The 25307-nt window shown below is 44.3% G+C and overlaps 1 protein-coding gene across 1 annotated transcript in view; it reads left to right on the forward strand.

Moving 5' to 3' along the window:
• LOC120931564 (very-long-chain 3-oxoacyl-CoA reductase-like) overlaps positions 1–25307 on the forward strand; it is a 54658-nt gene that overhangs the window by 26671 nt on the left and 2680 nt on the right. Inside the window, exons 5-10 of the mRNA XM_040343133.1 lie at positions 4773–4840; positions 5023–5067; positions 16045–16079; positions 16151–16232; positions 20314–20379; positions 24135–24284. Coding sequence (XP_040199067.1) covers positions 4773–4840; positions 5023–5067; positions 16045–16079; positions 16151–16232; positions 20314–20379; positions 24135–24284 — 446 coding nt within the window. The remainder of the gene's footprint in view (positions 1–4772; positions 4841–5022; positions 5068–16044; positions 16080–16150; positions 16233–20313; positions 20380–24134; positions 24285–25307) is intronic.

A 25307-nucleotide genomic window follows, 5' to 3' on the forward strand; every position in this document is an offset into this window, starting at 1 on the left:
AACCTGGTAAGGTCCATTTTGTTGCACTTGGCCCTGATTCCCTCTAGGGTTTGGGCCTCTTGTTTTTCCACGGCCCCTCTTAACTGGTGTAGAGAATCGTATTGGTGTGCCATAGCTTGCATCTCCGACTGCGTATGTATTAGCCGGTTCTCTAATCTGGGGTTGAGGCGGTGCAATTTGTATTAATTCATTCTGCTGTGGTCGTGCTTTTTCTACCATATTTACTGTGTCTGGTAGATTTTGTTGCCATGCAAAAATAGTGTTTGCTTTAAAATCCCCCATATCTCTATGATACTTTTTTATTTTCTTTTTTTGTGTGTCCTTATCGACTTTTCAAGCCGTTTATTCATTCTACTATTAAATTCAGTGATCTGTTGGCTTTCCTTTATTGGATCTAATTGCTGTTGTAATTCGTTGATCTTAGATTCAAGACGTGTCATTTTGCGTTTTTTTCTCTGGAGAATGAGCTCTTGTAGTTTGAACCCCACCCCTATGAAAAAATCATACCACTCTTGAATAGATCCTTGATCGTCCAAACCGTCTTGCGGTATAACATCCCACCTCAAACTTCTAATGATAATTTTATTTTTAATATATTGTTCTAGGGTACAAATGTCCCACCAAGTTCTTACTTGTTTCTCTAAAATATTGCCCAGTCCTGATAAAATATTGTTATAATTTACTTGAGCGGTGGTAGGTTCATCATCGATAAATAGTGTATTCATATCTAAATTCCTGTTGCTCAAGAACCTCAAAGCATCCATAGCTGCTGAGAATAAAAACAAATATACGCTCAAAATAGCTGATGTCGCCCTTCCTTCTAAATTACAGCCCTGCTCTGCGCTTAAGATGCAAACTGAGGTAATATTGGGCACAGGTATTCAGATAGACAAATAAGATAAAAGCTGCTGCTTAAAACTGGAAAACAATGTAAAATGTACAGTAGATATTAGTCACGCCCTCAGAAGAAGTCAATTAGGACGAAACGTCAGGGCGTGACGCTAATCCAATGACCTAACACTGTGTACAGCCTTTTTTGGAACCAGGAACAGGAGAAAAAGTCTGCTCTTAGCACACTGCGCTGTCCGGCCAGAAAGACTCACAGGCACAGTACTGGCATCTATTTGTTATCTATGCTTGTCATTTTTATATTTATGGTACGCTGAATGTATTAAGGGATGTGTTTGGGGCTCAATAAAACTTACATTCATTTAAAACAATATCACACTATTTGAGTTCCCTCTGTTTTCATGTGATGGCGATTTGATTGAACATAAACACATTGGCTGGTGGAGAGTGCAACATCCAGGAGATACAGAGAGACATATGTTCAAGGCTTTACTTTTACTTACTTGTGGTGAGTGCATCCCCTTAAGGGGTTTATCCCCTCACGTGGTGAACGCCCCCTCTGGTGAAGGAAGCAATTATTGAAGATTTTCTCTGCCTATCTATCAGCACTATCATCTGATTTCCTATATATTATGGACATATAGAAGTGTTTCAGACGCTGGTCTGGGAATAGCGCTGCTACAGTGTTTTATTTGAACTTTGGGCCTTTATGGTTTTAGAAGTTTTATATCTACTGTACATTTTACATTGTTTTCCAGTTTTAAGCAGCAGCTTTTATCTTATTTGTCTATCTGAATACCTGTGCCCAATATTACCTCAGTTTGCATCTTAAGCGCAGAGCAGGGCTGTAATTTAGAAGGAAGGGCGACATCAGCTATTTTGAGCGTATAATAAGACTTACCGATGGGTACTGTCAATATCTCCTAAACCTGCACCGTTTAGGAGATATTTACTGCACATGCATCCAGTGACATCTTGGTTGCATGCACTCTGAAGGAACGGGAACCCGGGCCGTTCCTTCTGAGTCTGTGCCGCAAGTAGGGGTCAGCAACCTGTAGATCGTGGACAGGTGACTTGTAGATCACGGTCTGGGCTTGCTGACCCACCATCCCAGAGCATCAAACAGACTGCAATGCAGAGGGACCTCCTTGTAAGCCAATGCCTCCTCTCTATTGCTGGCTCCTGTCCCATACAGAGTGATAACAACTGCATTCCACCTCTTATCTCATGTAGCAGTCTCCAGAGAGGTGCCAGCAGCAAGAAAGAGAGATCTTCAGGTCAGTGTGAAGCAATACACTGGGCATAATAGTATAAGGCTGCTTACTCACATCGCGGATGCAGTGCAGTGTAGATGCTGCTTTCCTGCAGGATTGCTGCCCTTAGCTATAGACTGCAATTATATCCCGCGGGTTTGGTGCACTTTATGAATGCAGGATTTTTGGTGCCCTTTCAGAAAGTGCACCACATCTGCAGGATATAATAGAAGTCTATGGCAAAGCGCAGTTAACCCTGGAAAGCTGATGCACCGTTGGGGGGGGGGGGGGTAGGGATTGGGGGCAGTAACACTGTCACTCAACCGCAGAGTTTTACCACCCCCAACTTTACATGTGAATGAGCCCTAAGGGTGCCGCTGCCGAATGCAACTAAGGACTCATTCACAAGTGCAGCAGGCACTGCTGCTCCTCTAAAAAGCGATCCGAGTTTGTTTGACAGGTGGTGAGGAGGCAACATGCACCACCTGATTTAAACCCATGATTGTCATACAATGCATGCAATTGCGGCACAATAGTACATTTTTGTCCTGTAGAGGTTTAAATCAGGTGTGAGGAGACGACACTGTGCCTCTGTGATTTGACTTCTCCCATGTTGTTCAGATAGATCTCCACCTCTTTAACCAGTTGCCGACCAATCGCCGCAGTTATACTGCTTCAACAGCGCTGGCCATTGATTTCAATGGCAGGGGCATTTTGGGAGCAATGTATTTACCGCTCCTAAACCGCCCCAAAGATGCTGCTTGCGGGAATTTTTTTCCTGTCCTGCAAGCGCACCACCCCAGGCTTTCACACTAGAGTCACAGGAGAGTAAGTGCTATTTTAAGCGCTAAAACGCCTGTAAAGTGCCTCAGTGTGAAAGTGGCCTAGTGCACACATCATACACCTCCCTTGCTAGAATAGTGTTTGAACTGATCAATATCTTTGATCAGATCAGATCTATACTAAAGTCCCCAATGGTATAGTGTAGCCCTCAAAAATTTCCACTCTCAAAATGAGGGCTGGCGAGTGTGGGCTGCCTCAAAGTGGGGGGCGAGCACCACCAGGAGGTGGGGTTGAATGGGAGCTGTTCTTCCAGCGATCGCCAATTCCAGAATCAAAAAGTTGACTAAAATGTGGCACGCTTGTGTAATAATTGTCCACGTAAAAGTGGTACCCTTTTCAGAACAAGGGTGACACCAAGTCCAAAACAATCTTACCGCTGCTCCTTATGTAGTCTGGGCAGTTACGGGGCTCCATGCTGCTATCTTTTCCTTCGTAAACCATAAAAATATATGTATAGCCTGTGGCCCTGTCACAGAGCTTGACCCCATCTTGACCCTATATCTGGCACGCTTGCTGGGGAGAAATTGTTTGAAAGCAAGGCGGATTTGTTATATATATTTTTGCTCTTTTTTTTTTGGCACAGATTGCAATAAAAAAAGTTGTTCTATTGGGTTTTATTGATACTGTGAGTTATTGTTACCATTGTTTGCTTTTACAGGTACACCATTCAGCTGCAGCACTGATTTATTTATTTTGACAGCAAAAGGGTTTTCTCTCCTGATGCGTAAATCAGTAACTCCAGCGCTGTAGCATTTCATTTCACCACCACAGTTAAAAAAGAGTATGTATGCAGAAGCATAGAGGCAGGGGTGGACATTAGGGCAGATTGCGCCTATGCTTCGGCATATATTTTTATTTACTTTTCTTGGTAGAGATTTCTTCATCCACAACGTTTGATGGGCTGAACAAAAAAAAAAAAAAGAACAGTGCATGTATGCACATCATTAGAAGTGGGTGGATGCAGGGCGGTATTCTAATGGTGGGCATACCACTGATTGATTGATGTGAATGGAGGAATGTTTTTTTTTTTTTTTACTATTTTGATAATAAAATAAAACGCAGTATGATCCATCTGGATGTACAAAGTAGCTGTGAAGATATGTAGGGTTTTACTAACACATGTCAAAGTTGCAAAATTGTGCTTAGGCATTAAGATTTACCCTTAGACGCAAAGGGGTTAATGATGTGGGTCTAATGACACTTTGAGAATTTATCACTGCCATAGCGAAAGAATCTTAAAGGGGCGCTAGAAAGACCTACCTAAATTTGCCACACATGTTGGTAATGTTACCAATGCTGGTGCAAATGCTTGCCTCAATAAGCCCTGGTTCACACTGGTGCGTTTTGACATGCGATTTGGCATGTCAAATCGCATGTCAAAACGGCGGTATTTGCCGCAAATTGCTAGCAATGGCACCGTCCTAATCGGTGCGACGTAGTTTCTGTACTACTTTTTTGCGATTTCGGCCTGCGATTTACATTGACATCTGTGCAGAAACCTGCACAGATGTCTCTATAATCGCAATTTATAGTCCGAAATTTGGACTGGCAAGCGAGAGTAAAATCGTGCAAGTTCAGCTGAACTCACACGGCTTCACTCCCGCAGCCCAGTGTGAACCTAGGCTCAGGGGCACAGTTGGTTCTTAAAGGCAACTACCCACCAGAAGTGTGCCATTAGGGCTGTTTTGCTTATCTTTAGTGCATGCAGTACAGTCTCCATGGAACAATTGTAATTGTCTATACAGTAAGAGATGTACATTGTGTGAAGAAAGAATGCTTGTTTATTGGTTGGTACATTGCTCATGGAATTACATCTTTCTTTTTCAGTAAACAATGTAGGTATGAACATATCAAGGAACCCATGCAGATTTATGGATATCCCTGATATAGATCAGGTATGTACTTTCACATAAAATAAGTTTCTAAATCTATCATTGATTTGTGTGTAGAAAAGGGGATCCTCCTGGGTGACAGTTCTCTGTTATTCTTTACTATATCCTCAGCTAAAGCAGAATGTTTTATGTGTAAGACATAATGAAGGCATTGTGGATAATCTTCATTTCTGTGTATTTATTAGATGTTGGACAAAGCAATCAACTGCAATATTATGTCAGTATTATGGGTACGTATATGTTTGCTGTTAAACCTGTCAAAAATGTTTATGCTGAAACAATAAAACAGTATTATATTTATGAAATTATGCAAATCTTAGTTTTGGGGAGATTTACCCTTTTCCATAAATATCAACAAGAAATTCAAGTTTGTTTATCCGTGCTATTTTGAAGACAAGTGACACAAATGATATGCTCAAAAATATATATTTATTAACTAAAAATACAGTGAAAATTAATATCAGGTATATTTCGTGATAATACAAATAAATGGATGTATCAAAGATAAATGATAATTTAGATAATTCACATTTCTACACAAGCTCTATTACAAATTACCACATTTCAATACTTGAATGATACTTGTACATTTTAGACTTGGTAACTTAATGAATATCTTTCCGTGGTTTCACGGACTTGTGAAACAATTGATTTACTTAAAGCGGGGGTTCACCCTAAAACTACTTTCTAGTATTACAATGTCCCGACACATTACAATACAATTATGCTGTACATACCTCGGTACAGCTAGTTCACCCGCAGCTTCCGGCTGATGACCAAAAACGAGCTCCCCCCGTCGCGTAAGCTGCGTCACAATTGCCGAAAGGAGCCGAACGGCGGTGCGCAGGCGCAGTATAGCGCCGACTTGCCGTTCGGCTTCTTTCGGCAATCGTAACGCAGCTTACACGATGGGGGGAGCTCGTTTTTGGTCATCACCCGGAAGCCGCAGGTGAACTAGCTGTACCGAGGTATGTACAGCATAAAATCACCAGCAAGTTAGGAACGCCCACTCCCGCGGGATTCGCAACCCGGAAGCCGCGGGTGAACTAGCTGTACCGAGGTATGTACAGCATAAAAAATAAAAAAATAGGCATAATTGTATTGTAATGTGTCGGGAAATTGTAATACTAGAAAGTAGTTTTAGGGTGAACCCCCGCTTTAAGCACGGTGTTTTCTTCTCAAAACAAACAGATCTTCTAACTTAAATTTAAACGTGCACAGACTAATGCAGACATGTTCAAAGTCCGGCCCGCGGGCCATTTGTGGCCCGCATTCCGGTTTGATGTGGCCCCCACCTGGAATTTGCTTATATACATTTGTGGCCCGCCAAGTATATCCACCTGTGGCCCCCAAAGCTTGAGTGTGTTATGTTTTTTAATATATACCTTCTTTAGCCTGACGAATTGCGAGCACCGCGCTCATTGTTAGTATGAGTCGGGGGGTGTGGCTGGGAGTGGTCAGAAGTCGATTTGCCAGATCCGCTATAAAGCTGACAGCGCAAAGAGCCAATCACAGGCACTGTGACTATTCCCGATCTCTGCATCAGTGCCTGTGATTGCGGACTCGGGCACATAGACTTGTGAAACCCACCCTGGCTTATCCTAAGAATGAGCGTGGCACTCTGGGATTTGTCAGGCTAAAGAAGATAGATATATTAACAGCAAAAAAAACATAACACGCTCGAACTTTGGGGGCCACAGATGGATATACTTGGGGGGCCACATCAAACCGGAACGCAGTTCCTTTCCTTTTGAGAGAGATAAAGAGGTAGATAGAGAGATAGATAGAGAGCGAGAGATAGATAGATAGATAGATAGATAGATAGATAGATAGATAGATAGATAGATAGATAGATAGATAGATAGATAGATAGAGATAGAGAGATAGAGATTTGTATATATTTTTTTTAAACATAAAACGCCTGAGCTCATCGTTACCCCGAGCAGAGAAGAGAAGATATATTATATATCATCATATATTGTCATCAATATTATGAAATGAATAGTATGCCGTTTGCAATAAACTTTGCATAAAATATTTAATTTGCATTTAATTTTAATGGTTCAAAAAAAGTTAGGCAAAATGGTCGGCCCTCACCCATTTTCACTTCATGAAATCTGGCCCTCTTTGAAAAAAGTTTGGACACCCCTGGACTAATGTTATATTGCGCACAGGTTTATAATTTGATCAAGACTTCTGTTAAATTTAGGATGAATCAATTTCTAAACATATATCATAATAAAACCATTGTACAAACTTTAGCTTTAGCTTTTTAAAGACAAACAAAAGTGTGGATGTCTCTTAATATTCGGAATATAATTATTTCATACTGCAGTTAAAAAGAATACAACTCCAATTTGCTTTGCCATATATTTAAATGGTTTTAGTAATGTATATGCAAAAACAATTCAATTACCAAAAAGGTATACATGAAAAGATGAATACTTTACCAGGACTTTAGGAATTCTGTTATTTTGAGAAGCAAAGTCCCAAAATGACTTCTTTCAACCTCCTACACCTCTGCGTTTCAAGATGTCCCAGTCTCCATCCAAATTCCTTCTGAGATCTTCCTCTTTCAGCCTCCAGAGAGATAGAGAGACATAGTGAGCCCCAGAGATCTCTTTCTCTGTGATCTGTAGCTACTTTTATCCCACCTAAAAAGTGTGTGTGTGTGTCTCATTACTATGTAATTGATGATGTAATGTGACAATGTGCTTTATATGTTACCATGACAACCAAGTATGCAGCCATCTTGAATAATTACTATTTTCCCCCCTCTAGGGGCAGTGTTGTGTACCCTCGGCTTAGTAAAACACCATTAATCTTTTGATGGTTGACAATCATGTGTCAGTTTCCTCCAGACATTCTGGCATCCCCTGGAAATATATGGGTTGTGAAAATCTTCCCCCACACAATTAGTTGCTGGTTGTTAAATTCCTTAAAATTTAAATCATTGGAATTTAACTCTGAGCCTAATAGTTATTCTTGAATACTCTCACTAATAGGACACCATGTTTGCAACTTTTATCACAACAATCTATATATGTATTTAACAGGTCTCTATGAACAACTAAGACCAGGTCATGTGATAAGCAGAAGACTGATTCAATCTACTATCACACAAGCTGGTCTAGGGGGCGGGACCATGTCCGTATGGATGAAATACGGACATACTGTCCGCATGTGTGAAAGGGCCCTTAGTGTCTAAACCTTTTAATTTATAACCTGGGAAGGTGGTACAGACCAGATTTACACATTCTCATTGTAAGACAGAAAATCCTCTTCTTTAAAGGCAGTGAACTTAGTTTAACCGCTTAAAAAAAATAATCCTTTATACAAGATGGCTTTAGGTGTGCTCAAAACATAGTATGAAAGAAATATATAATATAAAGGCCTATATATATTCTTTTAACCCCAATATTTCTGACAAATCCATCCATATATCAGTGATTGCAGATCAGGACATCTTACTAAAATAAAAGTAATTGAATTTGCAATGTGATTAGTATTGGCATTATTTTCCTGTTTCTGTAATTGAAAGGATAAGTTCACCTTTTATAACATGTTACTTTCATATTCAGGGTGTAGCATGTAATATGTTATAATTGCACCAGCCACTGCTGCCCCGTCCCTGTTTTGACAGTGAGCCACAATCTAGAGAAAATGCGGCCATGTAGGGTTCTGCCCACCCGGCCACGTCATCCTTTCAGAATGTTCTGTAAATTGGAAAACTACAAGTATTGCTTTGCGGCTGTCAGCTTGTAGTTCTCAATGAACTATCATGGTGCTGTTGAGTGCTCTGGTTTCTTCCTGTCAGTGTTATTTCTTCCTGTCAGCCTACCTGTATGAGATACAGGCACACAGATACACAGGTCAATGCCATTATCAGCAGTCGATTGGACGACTGCAATGCTCTGTACCTGGGTTTGCCTGCTTGTACCATCGCCAAGCTCCAGTTGATTCAGAATGCCGCAGTGAGGTTACTGATTGGTGTTGGTCGTCGTGACCACATAACTCCATCTTTTAGAGCCCTACATTGGCTGCCCGTGAAAGAGCGGGTTATGTTCAAAACTGGATGTCTTGTCCATAAGGCATTGCATGGATGTGGCCCAGAGTTCCTGAAGGAAAAAGTTCATCAAGTATGCGCCCACCCGATCCTTGAGATCGGCGTATCTGGTCAAATTGAAGGTTCCAGATTTCAAAAAGAAAAAATGCGGAGGGAGAACGAGTGAAGTACTAGGAGCTGAATTTTGGAACTCCTTGCCTCTGAAACTGGGACTTGAGAATGACTTTTTGAAGTTTGGAAAGGAATTGAAAACCGTACTTTTTGTACAAGCTTTTGGAGTCAGGCAATTTTAATGGGGGGTGTCAGACAGACCCCAGGGTTATTACTCTGTGTGTTGTCATTCTGGAATGTTGGTTTTTCTAAGGTCTTATAATGTCAATATCTTTTATATTTTGCACATCGAGGCCTTCAGGTAGGACTGCGTAGGTTAAGCATTTTAATAAATAAATATACACACTGACAAGTCTGCAGGAATCCTGCATGGCACCCACCATCTACTGATCTCTGGTACAATGCTTTCCAGGATCCTAGTAAAAAAAAAAAAATTTTTTTACCTGCATAAAGGTAATTTATTATTATTGTCAATGTAGTTGGGTCTGGGCATTTAGAAGCCTAATAGTGTCCTCAAGAGTTAGGGAGAGCTGACATCCTTCCTCGTAGAGTGGATTAACAGGCATAGTGGGTTTAATGCAAGATGAAATGATGGGCGCCAGTCACTTTTTGAATGCGAGCAATAGATTTATTGTGTCTTGACAAGAACAGTGGGATGGCGGGATAAGGACAGGACACCCTTGAGTAGATGCAATGATGATTGACAGACTCCGAGACAGCCATACTGGGAAAGGCCTTCAGCCGGATGCCTCATCTGTATAGGAAGGGCCGCTGTCTCTTATGGCAACTGAACTTGTAACAATCACTAAAGGTATTTACATATAACTCTTGGTAACACAGAATAGTTCTTCTGTTATCTCATAGTATCCCACTGTAGGTCTTCACTGAGTTCCCAGTCTCTCGCTAGACTTCCAGATCCAATCGTCACTGGTTGTCTTCAGCTCTTCCACAGCTATCCCACTGTATACTTGCTGCGTCGCACCGATTAGGACGGTGCAATTGCCGCCGATTTGGCATGCGATTTCACATCTCAAATTGCATGCCAAATCGCACCACTGTGCCACATCGCATCTCAATTGCAGGCAGTGCATACTGACATCTGTGAACTGCTGTGGGTGTCAATATAAAGTTAATGACACCCCAAAATCAGTTTGCAGTGAAAACTGTGAAATCGGACAGGAATCGGATCACATTGGTCTGAACACCCATGCGATCCGATGCCAGTGCGGACCAAGGATCCTGCACCATTTTGGAGCGAATGCGATGCAATTTCAGCCATACAAACTGTATGGCTAAATTTGCATCGCACGGACATTGCATGTGATGTGCATCGAAATACGGTGCAAATAACATGTGATATCTGGCATAGTGTGAACCTAGTTTGATGCCCCGTTCACACGTGCAGGATTTCCAACGAGAAAAGTTCCCGTCGGAAATTCCAAGGGGAAAGCTGAGAACCTGCTCGGTCAGTCTTTTCCCCTACACACGGTCAGTTTTCCCGACAGGAAAACTGCGATAGAGCTTTGGTCAGGAATCCCAGCCGTGTGTATGCTCCATCACATTTTTTCCCATAGGAAAACTGGCAAAAACCGCCGGGCAAAAGTTTGCCGGTTTACCTGGCGGGGAAAAAAGAGAGCTGGTTCTCTGTGAGGAGCATACACAGGGCTGGGATTCCCAGCCAAAAGCTCTCCTCACAGTTTTCCCGTCGGGAAAACCAGCCATGTGTACGAGACATCAAAGTAGAGCTTAAGGCCGGGTTCACACCTATGCGAATTGGTTGCGACTTAAACCGCATCCAATTCGCATAACATTATAAAATACATTGATTTCAATGAGGCTGGTTCACATATGTGCAATGCATTTGCACTGCGCATTGCCGAAAAAACGTGTGCATTTTCTAGGTATTGCGGTGCGGCTCAGGTGCGAATTCAGGCCCATTATCTTCTATAGTCACGCATCTAATTCGCAGATGTGTTAATTTCTCTTCAGGATTTCTCTTATTCACCTCAATACACTTCCCCCCTGCCCCTCCCCTCTCCCAGGTTTCCAGATTCGCAGCTAAAATGGAGATGATCTGCTGAACAGTTCTCTTATCTCTCTGCAGAGATAAGAGAGTTGAAATTTGCACTGCACAAGTGTGAATCCAGCCTTAAAATTATTACAAAGTCAAACTTTTGTGAAGAGATGGCAGTAGCATGGTTCACTGGGGTTGTGTGTGTGCACTCTCCCAAGAAAAAAACCTCTCTAGTAATACACACCAAACCAGGCCCGGACTGGGACAAAAAATAGGCCCGGGCATTTTAGACTGAGCAGCCTGGGGGGGGGGCACGCGGCGGGGGTTAATGATGGAATGCCCGCACAGAGAGAGAGACTGCCCCACATTTGTGGCACAGAGAGAGAAATCCACATTGCTGGAGTGTTGCATTTCCCATTGTTGTACTGAAGTCAGTTGATAGATCGGAGTCTGTATAACCAGTCTGCACATTGATAGTTTGAAATTTCTGCTGAACTGGCAGATTTTCAATCTATTTATGATAGCCTAAGTCCACCAGTCTCTGAGTTTAATAATATCCTCAAATCTTCTGAAAGGGGTTCTCAACTTAGGTTTAGAAATTCACTTTGAACTCCACCTTATTTCCAGAACTCTCATTATGTATTAGATGTGCAAAGAATAAGGTGAGAGAACATCTAATACCTATAAAGAGTAATGAAAATAAGGTGGAGTACAAAGTGAAATATCTGGAGGGACTGGCTGAGGTTAAAACAGGCAGGGAGGAAATTAGGTATCACCTCCTTACTGTCTGTCAAATGCCTCTGAAAAGTGACATGAGAATTGATAACTTTTCAGTGGAGTATCTGTGAGTGCAAGCCTTTTGGCTCACACTGGTACTCAACATTTTTTTGGGGGGAAGCAATCAAACTGAAAAAAAACATCAAATGCAGCCACTGTGCCCCATTATATGCAGCCACTGTGCCCCATCAAATGCAGCCACTTTGCCCCATTATATGCAGCCACTGTGCCCATCAAATGCAGCCACTGTGCTACATCAAATGCAGCCACTGTGTCACATCAAATGCAGTCACTGTGCCCCATCAAATGCAGCCACTGTGCCCCATCAAATGCAGCCACTGTGCCCCATCAAATGCAGCCACTGTGCCCCATCAAATGCAGCCACTGTGCCCCATCAAATGCAGCCACTGTGTCCCATCAAATGCAGCCACTTTGTCCCATCAAATGCAGCCACTGTGCCCCATCAAATGCAGCCAATTTGTCCCATTAAATGCAGCCACTGTGCCCCATCAAATGCAGCCACTGTGCTACATCAAATGCAGCCATTGTGTCACATCAAATGCAGCCACTGTGCCCCATCAAATGAAGCCACTTTGTCCCATCAAATGCAGCCACTGTGCTACATCAAATGCAGCCATTGTGTCACATCAAATGCAGCCACTGTGCCCCATCAAATGCAGCCACTTTGTCCCATCAAATGCAGCCACTTTGTCCCATCAAATGCAGCCACTTTGTCCCATCAAATGCAGCCACTGTGCCCCATCAAATGCAGCCACTGTGCCCCATCAAATGCAGCCACTGTGCCCCATCAAATGCAGCCACTGTGCCCCATCAAATGCAGCCACTGTGCCCCATCAAATGCAGCCACTGTGCCCCATCAAATGCAGCCACTGTGCCCCATCAAATGCAGCCACTTTGTCCCATTAAATGCAGCCACTGTGCCCCATCAAATGCAGTCACTTTGTCTCATCAAATGCAGCCACTTTGTCCCATCAAATGCAGCCACTGTGCCCCATCAAATGCAGCCACTGTGCCCCATCAAATGCAGCCACTGTGCCCCATCAAATGCAGCCACTGTGCCCCATCAAATGCAGCCACTGTGCCCCATCAAATGCAGCCACTGTTCCCCATCAAATGCAGCCACTGTGCCCCATCAAATGCAGCCACTGTGCCCCATCAAATGCAGCCACTGTGCCCCATCAAATGCAGCCACTGTGCCCCATCAAATGCAGCCACTTTGTCCCATCAAATGCAGCCACTGTGCCCCATCAAATGCAGTCACTTTGTCCCATCAAATGCAGCCACTTTGTCCCATCAAATGCAGCCACTGTGACACACCCTCCCCCCACTCGCTGTCTGACCGACACTTACCCCATCTTAGTGGCCGGTCAGGCATGAATCTATCCATTTTACATATGGGGGTGGCATAATGGAGGGGGCAGTGCCCGTGTGCCCTTAATGGACAGGCCGCCACTGTGGCGGTTTTCCATAGCCCCAGTCCCTCAGACTTCTAATTAGAAATTGTGCGTTTTTGATGCATTTTTTGGAAGATTAAAAGGTTTTAAAGCAGTTGGGTTTAGGCTCGTTTTTCAGAAGCAAAATTTTGGGTTCAGACGCAAAAGTTTTCGCGTTTCAGGCGGTACCGGTGTTTTGCCGCGATTTCGTTTATAGGTGTTTTTAAAGGTGACCTATTTTTTTACATTAGAAATCTCAAAAATGATGGCAAATTATGAAAAACCATAAAAAAAAACATTAAAAAATGTAATTGCTTGCATTGCATTGTGGACAATCCACAACTTGTGGCAGGTGACGTGGCCAGGTGACGTGGCCAGTGGACAATCCACAACTTGTGGCAGGTGACGTGGCCAGGTGATTTGGCAAGTGGATAATCCACTTGTGGCAGGTGACGTGGCCAGTTGACGTGGCAGATGATGTGGCCAGGTGATGTGGCAGGTGACGTGGCAGGTGACGTGGCCAGGTGACATGGCAAGTGGACAATCCACAACTTGTGGCAGGTGACGTGGCCAGGTGAAGTGGCCAGTGGACAATCCACAACTTGTGGCAGGTGGCGTGGCCAGGTGACATGGCAGATGACGTGGCAAGTGGACAATACACAACTTGAGGCAGGTGACGTGGCAAGTGGACAATCCACAACTTGTGGCAGGTGACGTGGCCAGTTGACGTGGCAGGTGACGTGGCCAGTGGACATTCCACAACTTGTGGCAGGTGAAGTGGCCAGGTGTTGTGGCAGGTGACGTGGTCAGGTGACGTGGCAGGTGACGTGGCCAGGTGACATGGCAAGTGGACAATCCACAACTTGTGGCAGGTGACATGGCCAGGTGACGTGGCCAGTGGACAATCCACAACTTGTGGCAGGTGGCGTGACCAGGTGACATGGCAGATGACGTGGCAAGTGGACAATACAGAACTTGAGGAAGGTGACGTGGCAAGTGGACAATCCACAACTTGTGGCAGGTGACGTGGCCAGTTGACGTGGCCAGTGGACATTCCACAACTTGTGGCAGGTGACGTGGCCAGGTGATGTGGCCAGTGGACAATCCACAACTTGTGGCAGGTGACGTGGCCAGGTGAAGTGGCCAGTGGACAATCCACAACTTGTGGCAGGTGGCGTGGCCAGGTGACATGGCAGATGACGTGGCAAGTGGACAATACCCAACTTGAGGCAGGTGACGTGGCAAGTGGACAATCCACAACTTGTGGCAGGTGATGTGGCCAGTTGACGTGGCAGGTGACGTGGCCAGTGGACATTCCACAACTTGTGGCAGGTGAAGTGGCCAGGTGTTGTGGGAGGTGACGTGGCCAGGTGACATGGCAAGTGGACAATCCACAACTTGTGGCAGGTGACATGGCCAGGTGACGTGGCCAGTGGACAATCTACAACTTGTGGCAGGTGGCGTGACCAGGTGACATGGCAGATGACGTGGCAAGTGGACAATACAGAACTTGAGGCAGGTGACGTGGCAAGTGGACAATCCACAACTTGTGGCAGGTGACGTGGCCAGTTGACGTGGCCAGTGGACATTCCACAACTTGTGGCAGGTGACGTGGCCAGGTGATGTGGCAGGTGACATGGCAAGTGGACAATACACAACTTGTGGCAGGTGACGTGGCCAGGTGAGGTGGCAAGTGGACAATCCACAACTTGTGGCAGGTGGCGTGGCCAGGTGACATGGCAGATGACATGGCAAGTGGACAATACACAACTTGAAACAGGTGACGTGGCAAGTGGACATCCACAACTTGTGGTAGGTGACGTGGCCAGGTGATGTGGCAGGTGACGTGGCCAGGTCACGTGGCCAGTGGACAATCCACAACTTGTGGCAATTGACGTGGCCAGTTGACGTGGCAGGTGACGTGGCCAGTGGACAATCCACAACTTGTAGCAGGTGACGTGGCCAAGTGACGTGGCAGGTGACGTGGCCAGGTGACATGGCAAGTGGACAATCCACAACTTGTGGCAGGTAACGTGGCCAGGTGACATGGCAGGTGACGTGGCCAGTGGACAATCCACAACTTGTGGCAGGTGAGGTGACGTGGCCAGTGGACAATCCACAACTTGTGGCAGGTGACGTGGCCAGTTGACGTGGCAGGTGACGTGGCCAGTGGACAATCCACAACTTGTGGCAGGTGACGTGGCCAGTTGACGTGGCAGGTGACGTGGCCAGTGGACAATCCACAACTTGTGGCAGGTGATGTGGCCAGGTGACGTGGCAGGTGATGTGGCCAGGTGACGTGGCCAGTGGACAATCCACAACTTGTGGCAGGTGGCGCACTCGGCCAGCTCAGTGGTCTTTTTGCAGGACATTAGAGCAGCCCAGGGGGCAAATGCATTCTTGCAACCCAGCCCAGTCCGCCCCAAGGGCCTTGGTACACCTCTGGGTAGAAGTGACTTGCGGGCCGCCGAGGGCCGTTCGCGGGCCGCGATCGGCCCGAGGGCCGCCAAGGGCCATTCGCGGGCCGCCACGGCCCACCGGGCATATGCCCGGTATGCCCTATGGCCAGTCCGGGCCTGCACCAAACTGACCCCTAAAGTGTCTGTTCTATCAGGAGATGGGTTGTAGTCAGTTAACCCCTTTCCTGCATATACAGACTGCATTTACTGTTGTGGGTTTAGTAACACTTTAATGGCACTCACCCTGTATGTTTTAGGTCTCAGTAGGTAACAATATAATTTATTTAAGTGATATTAGTCATTCTTCTTTTTTTTTCCTTTTTTAGATGTCTCGGATTATTCTCCCTCAAATGTTGCAGAGGTAAATATGGAGCTTCAAATTTGGGTAAGGTGCTGATGGCTGCATTTAGAACCTATGTTACTGTCTTTCAGGAAGAAAGGCCTGATTATAAATCTTTCTTCTGAAGTTGGAAACCGCCCATATCCAATGTCACTTGTATATAATGCCACAAAAGTAAGTATTTTTTGTTGAGAAATGAAACAAATATATGTTAAAAGCCTAACGGAACCTTCCATTTAAATCCACCAGGTGTGCAAAGTTTTATAGTTGGTTTTCATTAGTACAGCCATATCATTTGCCAACACATTGCAGAAAATGACCCTTGCTCTCTTTGTGAAAGCAGTGGTTTCTCTGCAGAGGTCTGACATGCCACCCCTGTTGAAATCAGGCTAAATCTGTCCAATTATCAAGAAGTGTGAGCTTTATTGAATGGAGAACTCTAGTTTAGACTCAGCAGGGCCCATTTCAGACCTCTGCAGAGAGACTTCTGCTTTCACACAAAAATATTTTTATTTTTTCTGCAACATGTAGGCAGAGGGCAGGATTTTATGCTCAGGCTGTGGCTAATATGTAAAGAAAATTAACTGTAAAACTGAAAAAAAAAATTGTTTTGGTGCACCTGGATTGTTTTTGGCTGACTTGAACTTAAAGATTATTTGGATTTTAAAGCCCAACTCCAGGCAAATATTAAAATGATCCCTTGCAGTGGGGTTAATTGCTTGCTTATGTCTAGGGAAAATTTTCCACATTTTGTCATGTTACATCCAAAACACATAAATGTATTTTATTGGGATTTTATGCGATAGACCAACACAAAGTGGTACATACTGTATTTATCGGCGTATACCGCACACTTTTTTGCCCTGAAAATCAGGGCAAAATCGTGGGTGCGCGGAATACGCCGATACCCGCTTTCCCACGCCGAGTTTGAATACTGCGCCGACATATACCGAGCGCAGTACACTCGTGTATTGTCGGGCAGTCTCGGCTTCTCTCACGCTGACGTCCTGGACGTACAGAACGTCAGCGCGGAGTAGCCGAGCATTGCCGACAATACACGAGTGTACTGCGCTCTGTATATGTCGGCGCAGTATTCAAACTCGGCGCGGGAAACAAGCGGGGAGGACGCGAGAACGCCGCAGAAGGACGCCGGACCCGACGAAGAGGACACCCGAAGCCGCAGACGGACGCCGGACCCGACGAGGCCGCCGATGGACGCAGCGCAAGACACCAAAACTGTAAGTACAAAACAACTTTTTTCCACAGGATTCGGGGCAACTTTAGGGGTGCGCGCTATACGCGGGAGCGCGCTATACCCCGATAAATACGGTAATTGTGAAGTGGAAGGAAAATGATAAATGGTTTTCAGCACTTTTTTCAAATAAATATCTGAAAAGTGTGGCGTTTATTTGTATTCAGCCCCCTTTACTCTGATACCCCTAACTAAAATCTAGTGGAACCAATGGACTTCAGAAGTCACCTAATTAGTAAATAGAGTCCACCTGTGTGTAATATTAATATCACTATAAATACATCTGTTCTGTGAAGCACTCAGAGGTTTGTTAGAGAACCTTAGTGAACAAACAGCCTCATGAAGGCCAAGGAGCACACCAGACAGGTCAAGGATAAAGTTGTAGAGAAGTTTAAAGCAGGGTTAGGTTATAAAATAATTTAACAAAGAAGAGATGTGTTATAGGTTATAGGTTATAGATGTTATAGGTTATAAAATAATATCCAAGCTTTAAACATCTCACGGAGCACTGTTCAATCCATCATCCGAAAATGGAAAGAGTATGGCACAACTGCAAACCCACCAAGTCATGGCCGCCCACCTAAACTGACAGGCCGGGAATGAGAAGCAGCCAAGAGGCCCATGGTAACTCTGGAGGAGCCGCAGAGATCCACAGCTCAGGTGGGAGAAACTGTCCACAGGACAACTATTAGTCGTGCGCTCCACAAATCTGGTCTTTATGGAAAGGTGCCAAGAAGAAAGCCATTGATGAAAGAAATCAATATGAAGTCCCTTTTGCTGGTTGGGAGAAGACATTTGGGGGACACAGCAAACATGTGGAAAAAGGTGCTCTGGTCAGATGAGACCAAAATTTAACTTTTTGGTCTAAAAGCAAAACGCTATGTGTGGCGGAAAACTAACACTGCACATCACCCTGAGCACACCATCCCCACCGTGAAACATGGTGGTGGCATCATGTTGTGGGGATGCTTTTCTTCTCTTCAGCAGGGACAGGGAAGCTGGTCAGAGTTGATGGGAAGATGGATGGAGCCAAATACAGGGCAATCTTAGAAGAAAACCTTTTAGAGTCTGCAAAAGACTTGAGACTGAGGAGCAGGTTCCCCTTCAAGCAGGACAATGACCCTAAACATACAGCCAGAGATACAATGGAATGGTTTAGCTCAAAGCACATTCATGTGTTTGAATGGCCCAGTCAAAGTCCAGACCTAAATCCAATTGAGAATCTGTGGGAAGACTTAAAAAATGCTGTTCACAGACGCTCCATCCATCCAAAAAATGTACTCTCTAGATGTGGAAAGCTGGTAGAGACATCCCCAAAAAGACTTGCAGCTGTAATTGCAGCAAAAGGTGGTTCTACAAAGTATTGAATACAAATGCACGCCACACTTTTCATTGACATATTTGTTTTCGTTAATCACATAAAATCCCAATAAAATAAATTTTTAGATGTAACATGACAAAATCTTGAAAATTTCAAGGGGTATGAATACTTTTTTAAGGCAATGTATATACGTGATCCTGCACTTCCGGGTATTGTGTGCCAGTGTGCGCTGGCTCGTTCCCGCTGTGATGTTAAACAGCGGAAGCCGATCAGCGCATCTCAAGGTCTCGATGTATGCTGGCATCCGCTGATCGATCAGTACGCAGGCAGAACGACAGTATGTGAACAAGGCAGATCACTGTTTTGTCAGCACAGAAGGCATGGATCCTGTGTCTCTGCAAAGCAGGAACACTATTTCATGCCTTCCACTTGTAAAGGCACCTCACACACTATACTAAAACACTAGCTAAGTGCACAGTTAACCCTGTGATCGCCCCTGAAGTTAACCCATTTTCAGCCAGGGTCATTAGTACAATGGCAGAGCATATTTTTAGCACTAATCACTGTATTAGTGTCATTGGTTCCCAAAAAAGTGTCAGTTCTGTATGCTGTAATATCACAGTCCCGCTATAAGTCGCTGATCGCCAACATTACTAGTAAAAAATAAATACAAATTCCATAAATATTTCCCATAGTTTGAAGATGCTATGACTTTTACGCAAACCAATCAATATACATTTATTGGGATGTTTTACCAAAATTATGTAGCAGAATATATATTGGTCTAAATTGATGAAAAAAAAATATTTTTTACATTTTTTATTAGATATGTTTTATATCAGAAAATTGTCGGTCAAAGGTTATCAAATACCACCAAAAGCTCTACTAGTGGCAAAAAAAAAGAACAAAAATGTTATTGTGGTACAGTGTCGAGCGGCTGTGCAATTGTCAGGTAATGCAGTGCTGTATTGCAAACAACAGCCTGGTCATAAAGGGAGTAAAGCTTCCAGAGCTGAAGTGGTTAAAGTAGATATACTTAGATGATCGTCTGCTCCTTTGCAGGGAGCAGCGCCATTGCAAGGGATTCATTTTTTTTATCTGCCAAGAGTTGGGCTTACCCAGTTGGTGCATTGTACAAAATCTTTTTATTATTTACTGAACACAATTTCAAGAACAGAAAAAGTACCACAACTTGCAATAAAAATGTAGCCTTTACTAAGGATATTTACCCCCTCATGCTGCATGTGGTCATATATTCTACTGCCACCCCGGGTGACACATTTTCCCATAACCTTAAATCATGATAAGGGCACCTCGCCTCCTTGGGTGCATTGCATGTGGTTGCGGTGCATTCCCATTTAACTCAATGGGAGCACCACTTGTCAAACTCTACACCCTTAATAAAAAAAGCCACGAAGCAAAGCATCTCAGCCACAGCATGTGAACAGCCCCGTACAGTTCAGGCGGGCGGTGGTAAAACCGCAGCTCAGTTTTTACCATTTTCCCACCTGTCTGAAAGAGACAGTCATAGTCATCTGTATGCTGAACACAGTACCCTTTACAGTATATTCATTATTTATGTTACATGTATCTCAAATATATTTAAATACTATCATGCTAATTGTGATAGTTTGATATTCTTTTTGTTAATTACGGAAACTCATTAATCGTTTGTTCTTTAGGTCTTTGTGGATTTCTTTTCTCGCGGTCTACATGTGGAATACAAGTCTAAGGGTATAACAGTGCAGGTAAATGGCTATCAGCTTGATAGCATTCTCTATGTTTGTGCATATTTTAGAGGTATTTTTCCAGCTCACGGGTGAATTTTACAGTTGAGGTGGCAAATAATTGAATATCACTTCTAGTAATAATCCTGAAGTGTATGAATACATAAAGGTGATTGTTTGAGATTCCCCTAATCCATACACCCAGCCCCTGATCTACATGCAGGGTGCCGGACGCATGGATTTCAATGTCTATTTTTTTTAAGCATGTGATTAGAACATAAGGCTCTACTTGGCTTCAAAAAAGGGTGGGCTCAGGGCGCAGAGAACTGTGCCCTGAGCCCACCCACTTGTGTGACATTAGCAAAATAATATTTGCTAATGTCTTACTGCCTTTCCTCCTGGCCAATCAGGAAACGGGCCGGTAGGAGAAGTTACGCCAATTCAAGTGTGGTCCCCCCCAGTCAGAAGCCCAGGCCAGGAATGTGTATTGGTCACAGCTGAGTGAGTACTGAGGCCGAACTCAGCTGATCGCACTGGAGCAGGCTAACAGGTCGGGACGCCAGTGCACTGCAGGTTATCCGGCGCTCCTGCCTTGGGTCCGACAACAGCTCGGCTCAGGCTCCACCCCACCACGGAGCACCACCATCTGTAATACAAGAGAGCCTGCCAGACATCTCCTAAGGTAAGGCCGCTGCCTTCCCGTCCATCTCCTGCGGGGGGTGGTGGGTGGGTGTAACATTAGCACAAGTGAGGGGGCGCAGGTGGCGGTAGTGCTAATGAGGTAGGCAGGTTTGTTTTCTGCCCCCCAAAATATTGAGCACCAGCCGTCACTGATGGAAACCCTCTTGCATCAGTTGCAGTATACAACAAACTGGAGAGTCATTTGAAAGTAAACATATTAGCAAACGTAAAGCAATGTGTCTCTGAATAGAAGCACTAACAGCGCTAAGGTGACTAATTAAACCTGTAATTAACCTTCTGCTAAATTAGTCTCACTGAGTGAGGATGAATGCAATGTGTATGACCACAAAATGAAATAGGTTTAAAATATAAAATCATGTGAACCAAAAGGAATAAAAATGCATAAAGTCCATTCACAGAAAAAACTGTATAAAGTCTCTTAAACCGATGTATTTCATAAAATCCTTGAAACTTCCAATTGTAAAATAATCTTCATACCGGGTCTCCCTTAGGAGTTCTACTCACCAGATGCCTATGGTGTGTTCAGCATTAAGAACTCCTTGCTCATACTGGGATTCCTTTCAATGGATTGCCTTAAAAGTCTCCTCAATCTTCCAAAAATATCTCCTTCCTCCTGTTGTCACCGTATCTCAGTAGGTTTGGTATAGGTCATAAATGAGGGAGTGTTTCATGTAAGGCAAGTGAAAAGACATATAGTGTAATACTGTTTTTTATTGAGAACCATGCCCCATAAAAATATATATATGCTTACAAATGTTGAAGATAAAATACAGCACATCAAACGTAGTGAACTGCAGCTCTCGTCCGCTCTAGGTGCACAGTCAGCTCAGCTCCAGCTGGAGCTGACTGTGCACCTAGAGCGGACGGGAGCTGCAGTTCACTACGTTTGATGTGCTGTATTTTATCTTCAACATTTGTAAGCATATATATATTTTTATGGGGCATGGTTCTCAATAAAAAACAGTATTACACTATATGTCTTTTCACTTGCCTTACATGAAACACTCCCTCATTTATGACCTATACCAAACCTACTGAGATACGGTGACAACAGGAGGAAGGAGATATTTTTGGAAGATTGAGGAGACTTTTAAGGCAATCCATTGAAAGGAATCCCAGTATGAGCAAGGAGTTCTTAATGCTGAACACACCATAGGCATCTGGTGAGTAGAACTCCTAAGGGAGACCCGGTATGAAGATTATTTTACAATTGGAAGTTTCAAGGATTTTATGAAATACATCGGTTTAAGAGACTTTATACAGTTTTTTCTGTGAATGGACTTTATGCATTTTTATTCCTTTTGGTTCACATGATTTTATATTTTAAACCTATTTCATTTTGTGGTCATACACATTGCATTCATCCTCACTCAGTGAGACTAATTTAGCAGAAGGTTAATTACAGGTTTAATTAGTCACCTTAGCGCTGTTAGTGCTTCTATTCAGAGACACATTGCTTTTCATTTCTTACCCTATTATAACAGCTGCTTGTCTGCAAAACTATTGATTATTACACATATTCCACCACGTCCATAGAGTGCTAGGATCAGTTTTTATCCTTTGGATACCTTCTGATATTTTTTTATACATATTAGCAAACGTACTATCAAGTAAAGTTGTTGAAACATTTTACTGTCCAGACATGAAGCAGAGAAACCGGTTTGTTCAGTATTCAGGGATACTGTATTTGATGCTTTCCAGATCTAAACTCTCGTATAATTCACTCTGGTGTGCAGACAGTCTACTAAAAGGCCGGCATCTCATAGTCTAGGCTCTATTAGGGTGACTGTCAGGGCTGGATCTAGCCTGTTTGATGTGGGGGGTGCAGTAAAACATGTCAGAGGGGCAGCGCATGGGAGATCAGCAGAGCAAAGAACAGGGTCAACAGTTTGTAGGGCAGTGCACAGGGGCTATTAGATTGTAGGACAGTGTAGAGGGTGTCAACAGGGTGAAGGACAGGGGATGAACAGGGTGGAGGATGGGAGGTCAGCAGGGGAGTGTATAGGTATCAGTAAGGAAGTGTATTGCGTGTCAGAACAGGGGTCAGCAAAGCTGAGGAGAGGAGTCAAGAACAGGGGTCAGCCTAGGAAAGAGGGCAGGGGTCACCACTGACTGGAGGGAGGACAGGGGTTACTGATGGCTGGAGGGAGGACAGGGGTCACCACTGGCAGGAGGGAGAGAGGAAAGGGGTCACCGCTGGCAAGAGAGGGGGAAGGGGGTCACTGCTGGCAAGAGAGAGGGCAGGGGTCATTGCTGGCAGGGGAGATGACAGGGGTACCACTGGCAGGGCAATAGGCACAGCTCAATCTTTCCCTGCACAGTAAACAGCCAGATCACAGGCTGAAAAAACTCCTCCCCACACAGCAGACACTGTAGCTGAAATCTGATTCCATTACACACAGCTATGATGTGCACAGTGTGTAACCGGCTGCTATGTTGCAGTTCTGACCTGTGAAATTCCATGGTTGGAACATTAGCTCAGCTGCAGTAACTAGCTATACCCTGCAGATCATAGCTGTGTGCAATAGAATTGGATTTCCAATTGGAGTTCTTACTGCCTGTGCTCAGGCTGTGTACAGTGCAGGGATGGGAGATGGCTGGCTCAGCGTCAGGAGGGGTAGTGGGTGTCTTAAGGGGGGTGCAACAGAAACCTGGGCAGGGTAGAGCCCACTTAAGCAACCCTCTAGATCCGGCCATAGTGGCTGAGCTGTTTTACTGTTACGGTTTCTGTTGAACTGGCTGATACTGGCCGATATTCGGCCGTGTGAACCAGTCATAAGTCTGTGATCAGCGTAACAGCCAGTCAGCCCCCCACCTGCCTTCTATATGGTTAACTAAACCCTATAAGCAGCAGTTACACTGTGTGCAAATCTGTTAAATGTTGCTGAATTTTATTGTATCTCAATATAGTCACCCATACCCGCCTTTAGCTGCTTTTAGCTAGATACCATAACCTAGTGCTCCCGTATTCTACTTTAATGAAACCAGTGTTTGTATGATGTCCCTGAAAATCAAAAACTATTTTTTTAAATGGACATGCGTTGTTTGCCTAACTGGTGAAATTGTTTTCACAGAGTGTGATGCCATTGTTGGTCTCAACGGACATGACATTTAAGATGAAGACAAACATATTTGTGAAATCTCCGGCAGACTTTGCTTGTGAAGCTTTGAACACTGTGGGATACACAAACAGGACTAGCGGATGCCTTTCACACTCTCTCCAGGTACACAACTCTACTTCTTGTGATTGAGTAATACAGATTGGAGAAATGCAGTAATGTGGTCTGTCACAGCCTACTGGGGCAGCTTTTACAGGATTTTTTTGGTAACTGAATGAAAGAGATTTGGTCCAAATCATTTGGTGGAGGCGGGATTATGGTGTGGGGTTGTTTTTCAGGGGCTCCAGACAAGATTTAGGAGTGTGTCTATGGGAATGTTTGACCATTACTCTAGAAGTGCATTTGTGAGGTCAGGCACTGATGTTGAACGAGAAGGTCTGGCTTGCAGTCTCCGCTAAAATTCATCCCAAAGGTGTTCTATCAGGTTGAGGTCAGGACTCTGTGCAGGCCAGTCAAGTTCCTCCACCCCAAACTTGCTCATCCATATCTTTATGGACCTTGGTTTGTGCCAGGGTCCAAATCATTTGATGAAGGGGGATTATGGTGTTGGGTTGTTTTTCAGGGGTTGGGCTTGGCCCCTTAATTCTAGTGATGGGAACTCTTAAGGTGTCAGCATACCAAGATATTGTGGACAATTCCATCCTTCCAACTTTGTGTGAGCAGTTTGGGAATGGCCCCTTCCTGTTCCAACATGACTGCACACCAGTGCACAAAGTCAGGTCCATAAAGACATGTATGAGCGGAGTTTGTGGTGGAGGAACATCAGTGCCTGACCTCACAAATGCACTTCTGGAAGAATGGTCAAACATTCCCATAGACACACTCCTAAACCTTGTGGACAGCCTTCCTAGAAGAGTTAAAGCTGTTATAGCTGCAAAGGGTGGGCCAACTCAATATTGGACCCTACGGACTTAAGCCTTGTACAACACACGGCCGTTTTTCCTGGCGGGGAGAGCTTTTGGCCGGGAAAACCGGCCGTGTGTATGCTTCCTGGCAGTTTTCCAGACAGGAAAACTGCCAGGAATCCTGGCGGGAAAATAGAGAACCTGCTCTCTATTTTCCCGCCGGGTTTCCCGCCGGTTTTAAACCCAGCAGTTTTCCTATGGGGAAACTCTGCGCGTGAGCATA

This window comes from Rana temporaria, chromosome 3 (assembly GCF_905171775.1).
Source record: "Rana temporaria chromosome 3, aRanTem1.1, whole genome shotgun sequence".
NCBI classification, from domain to species: domain Eukaryota; kingdom Metazoa; phylum Chordata; class Amphibia; order Anura; family Ranidae; genus Rana; species Rana temporaria.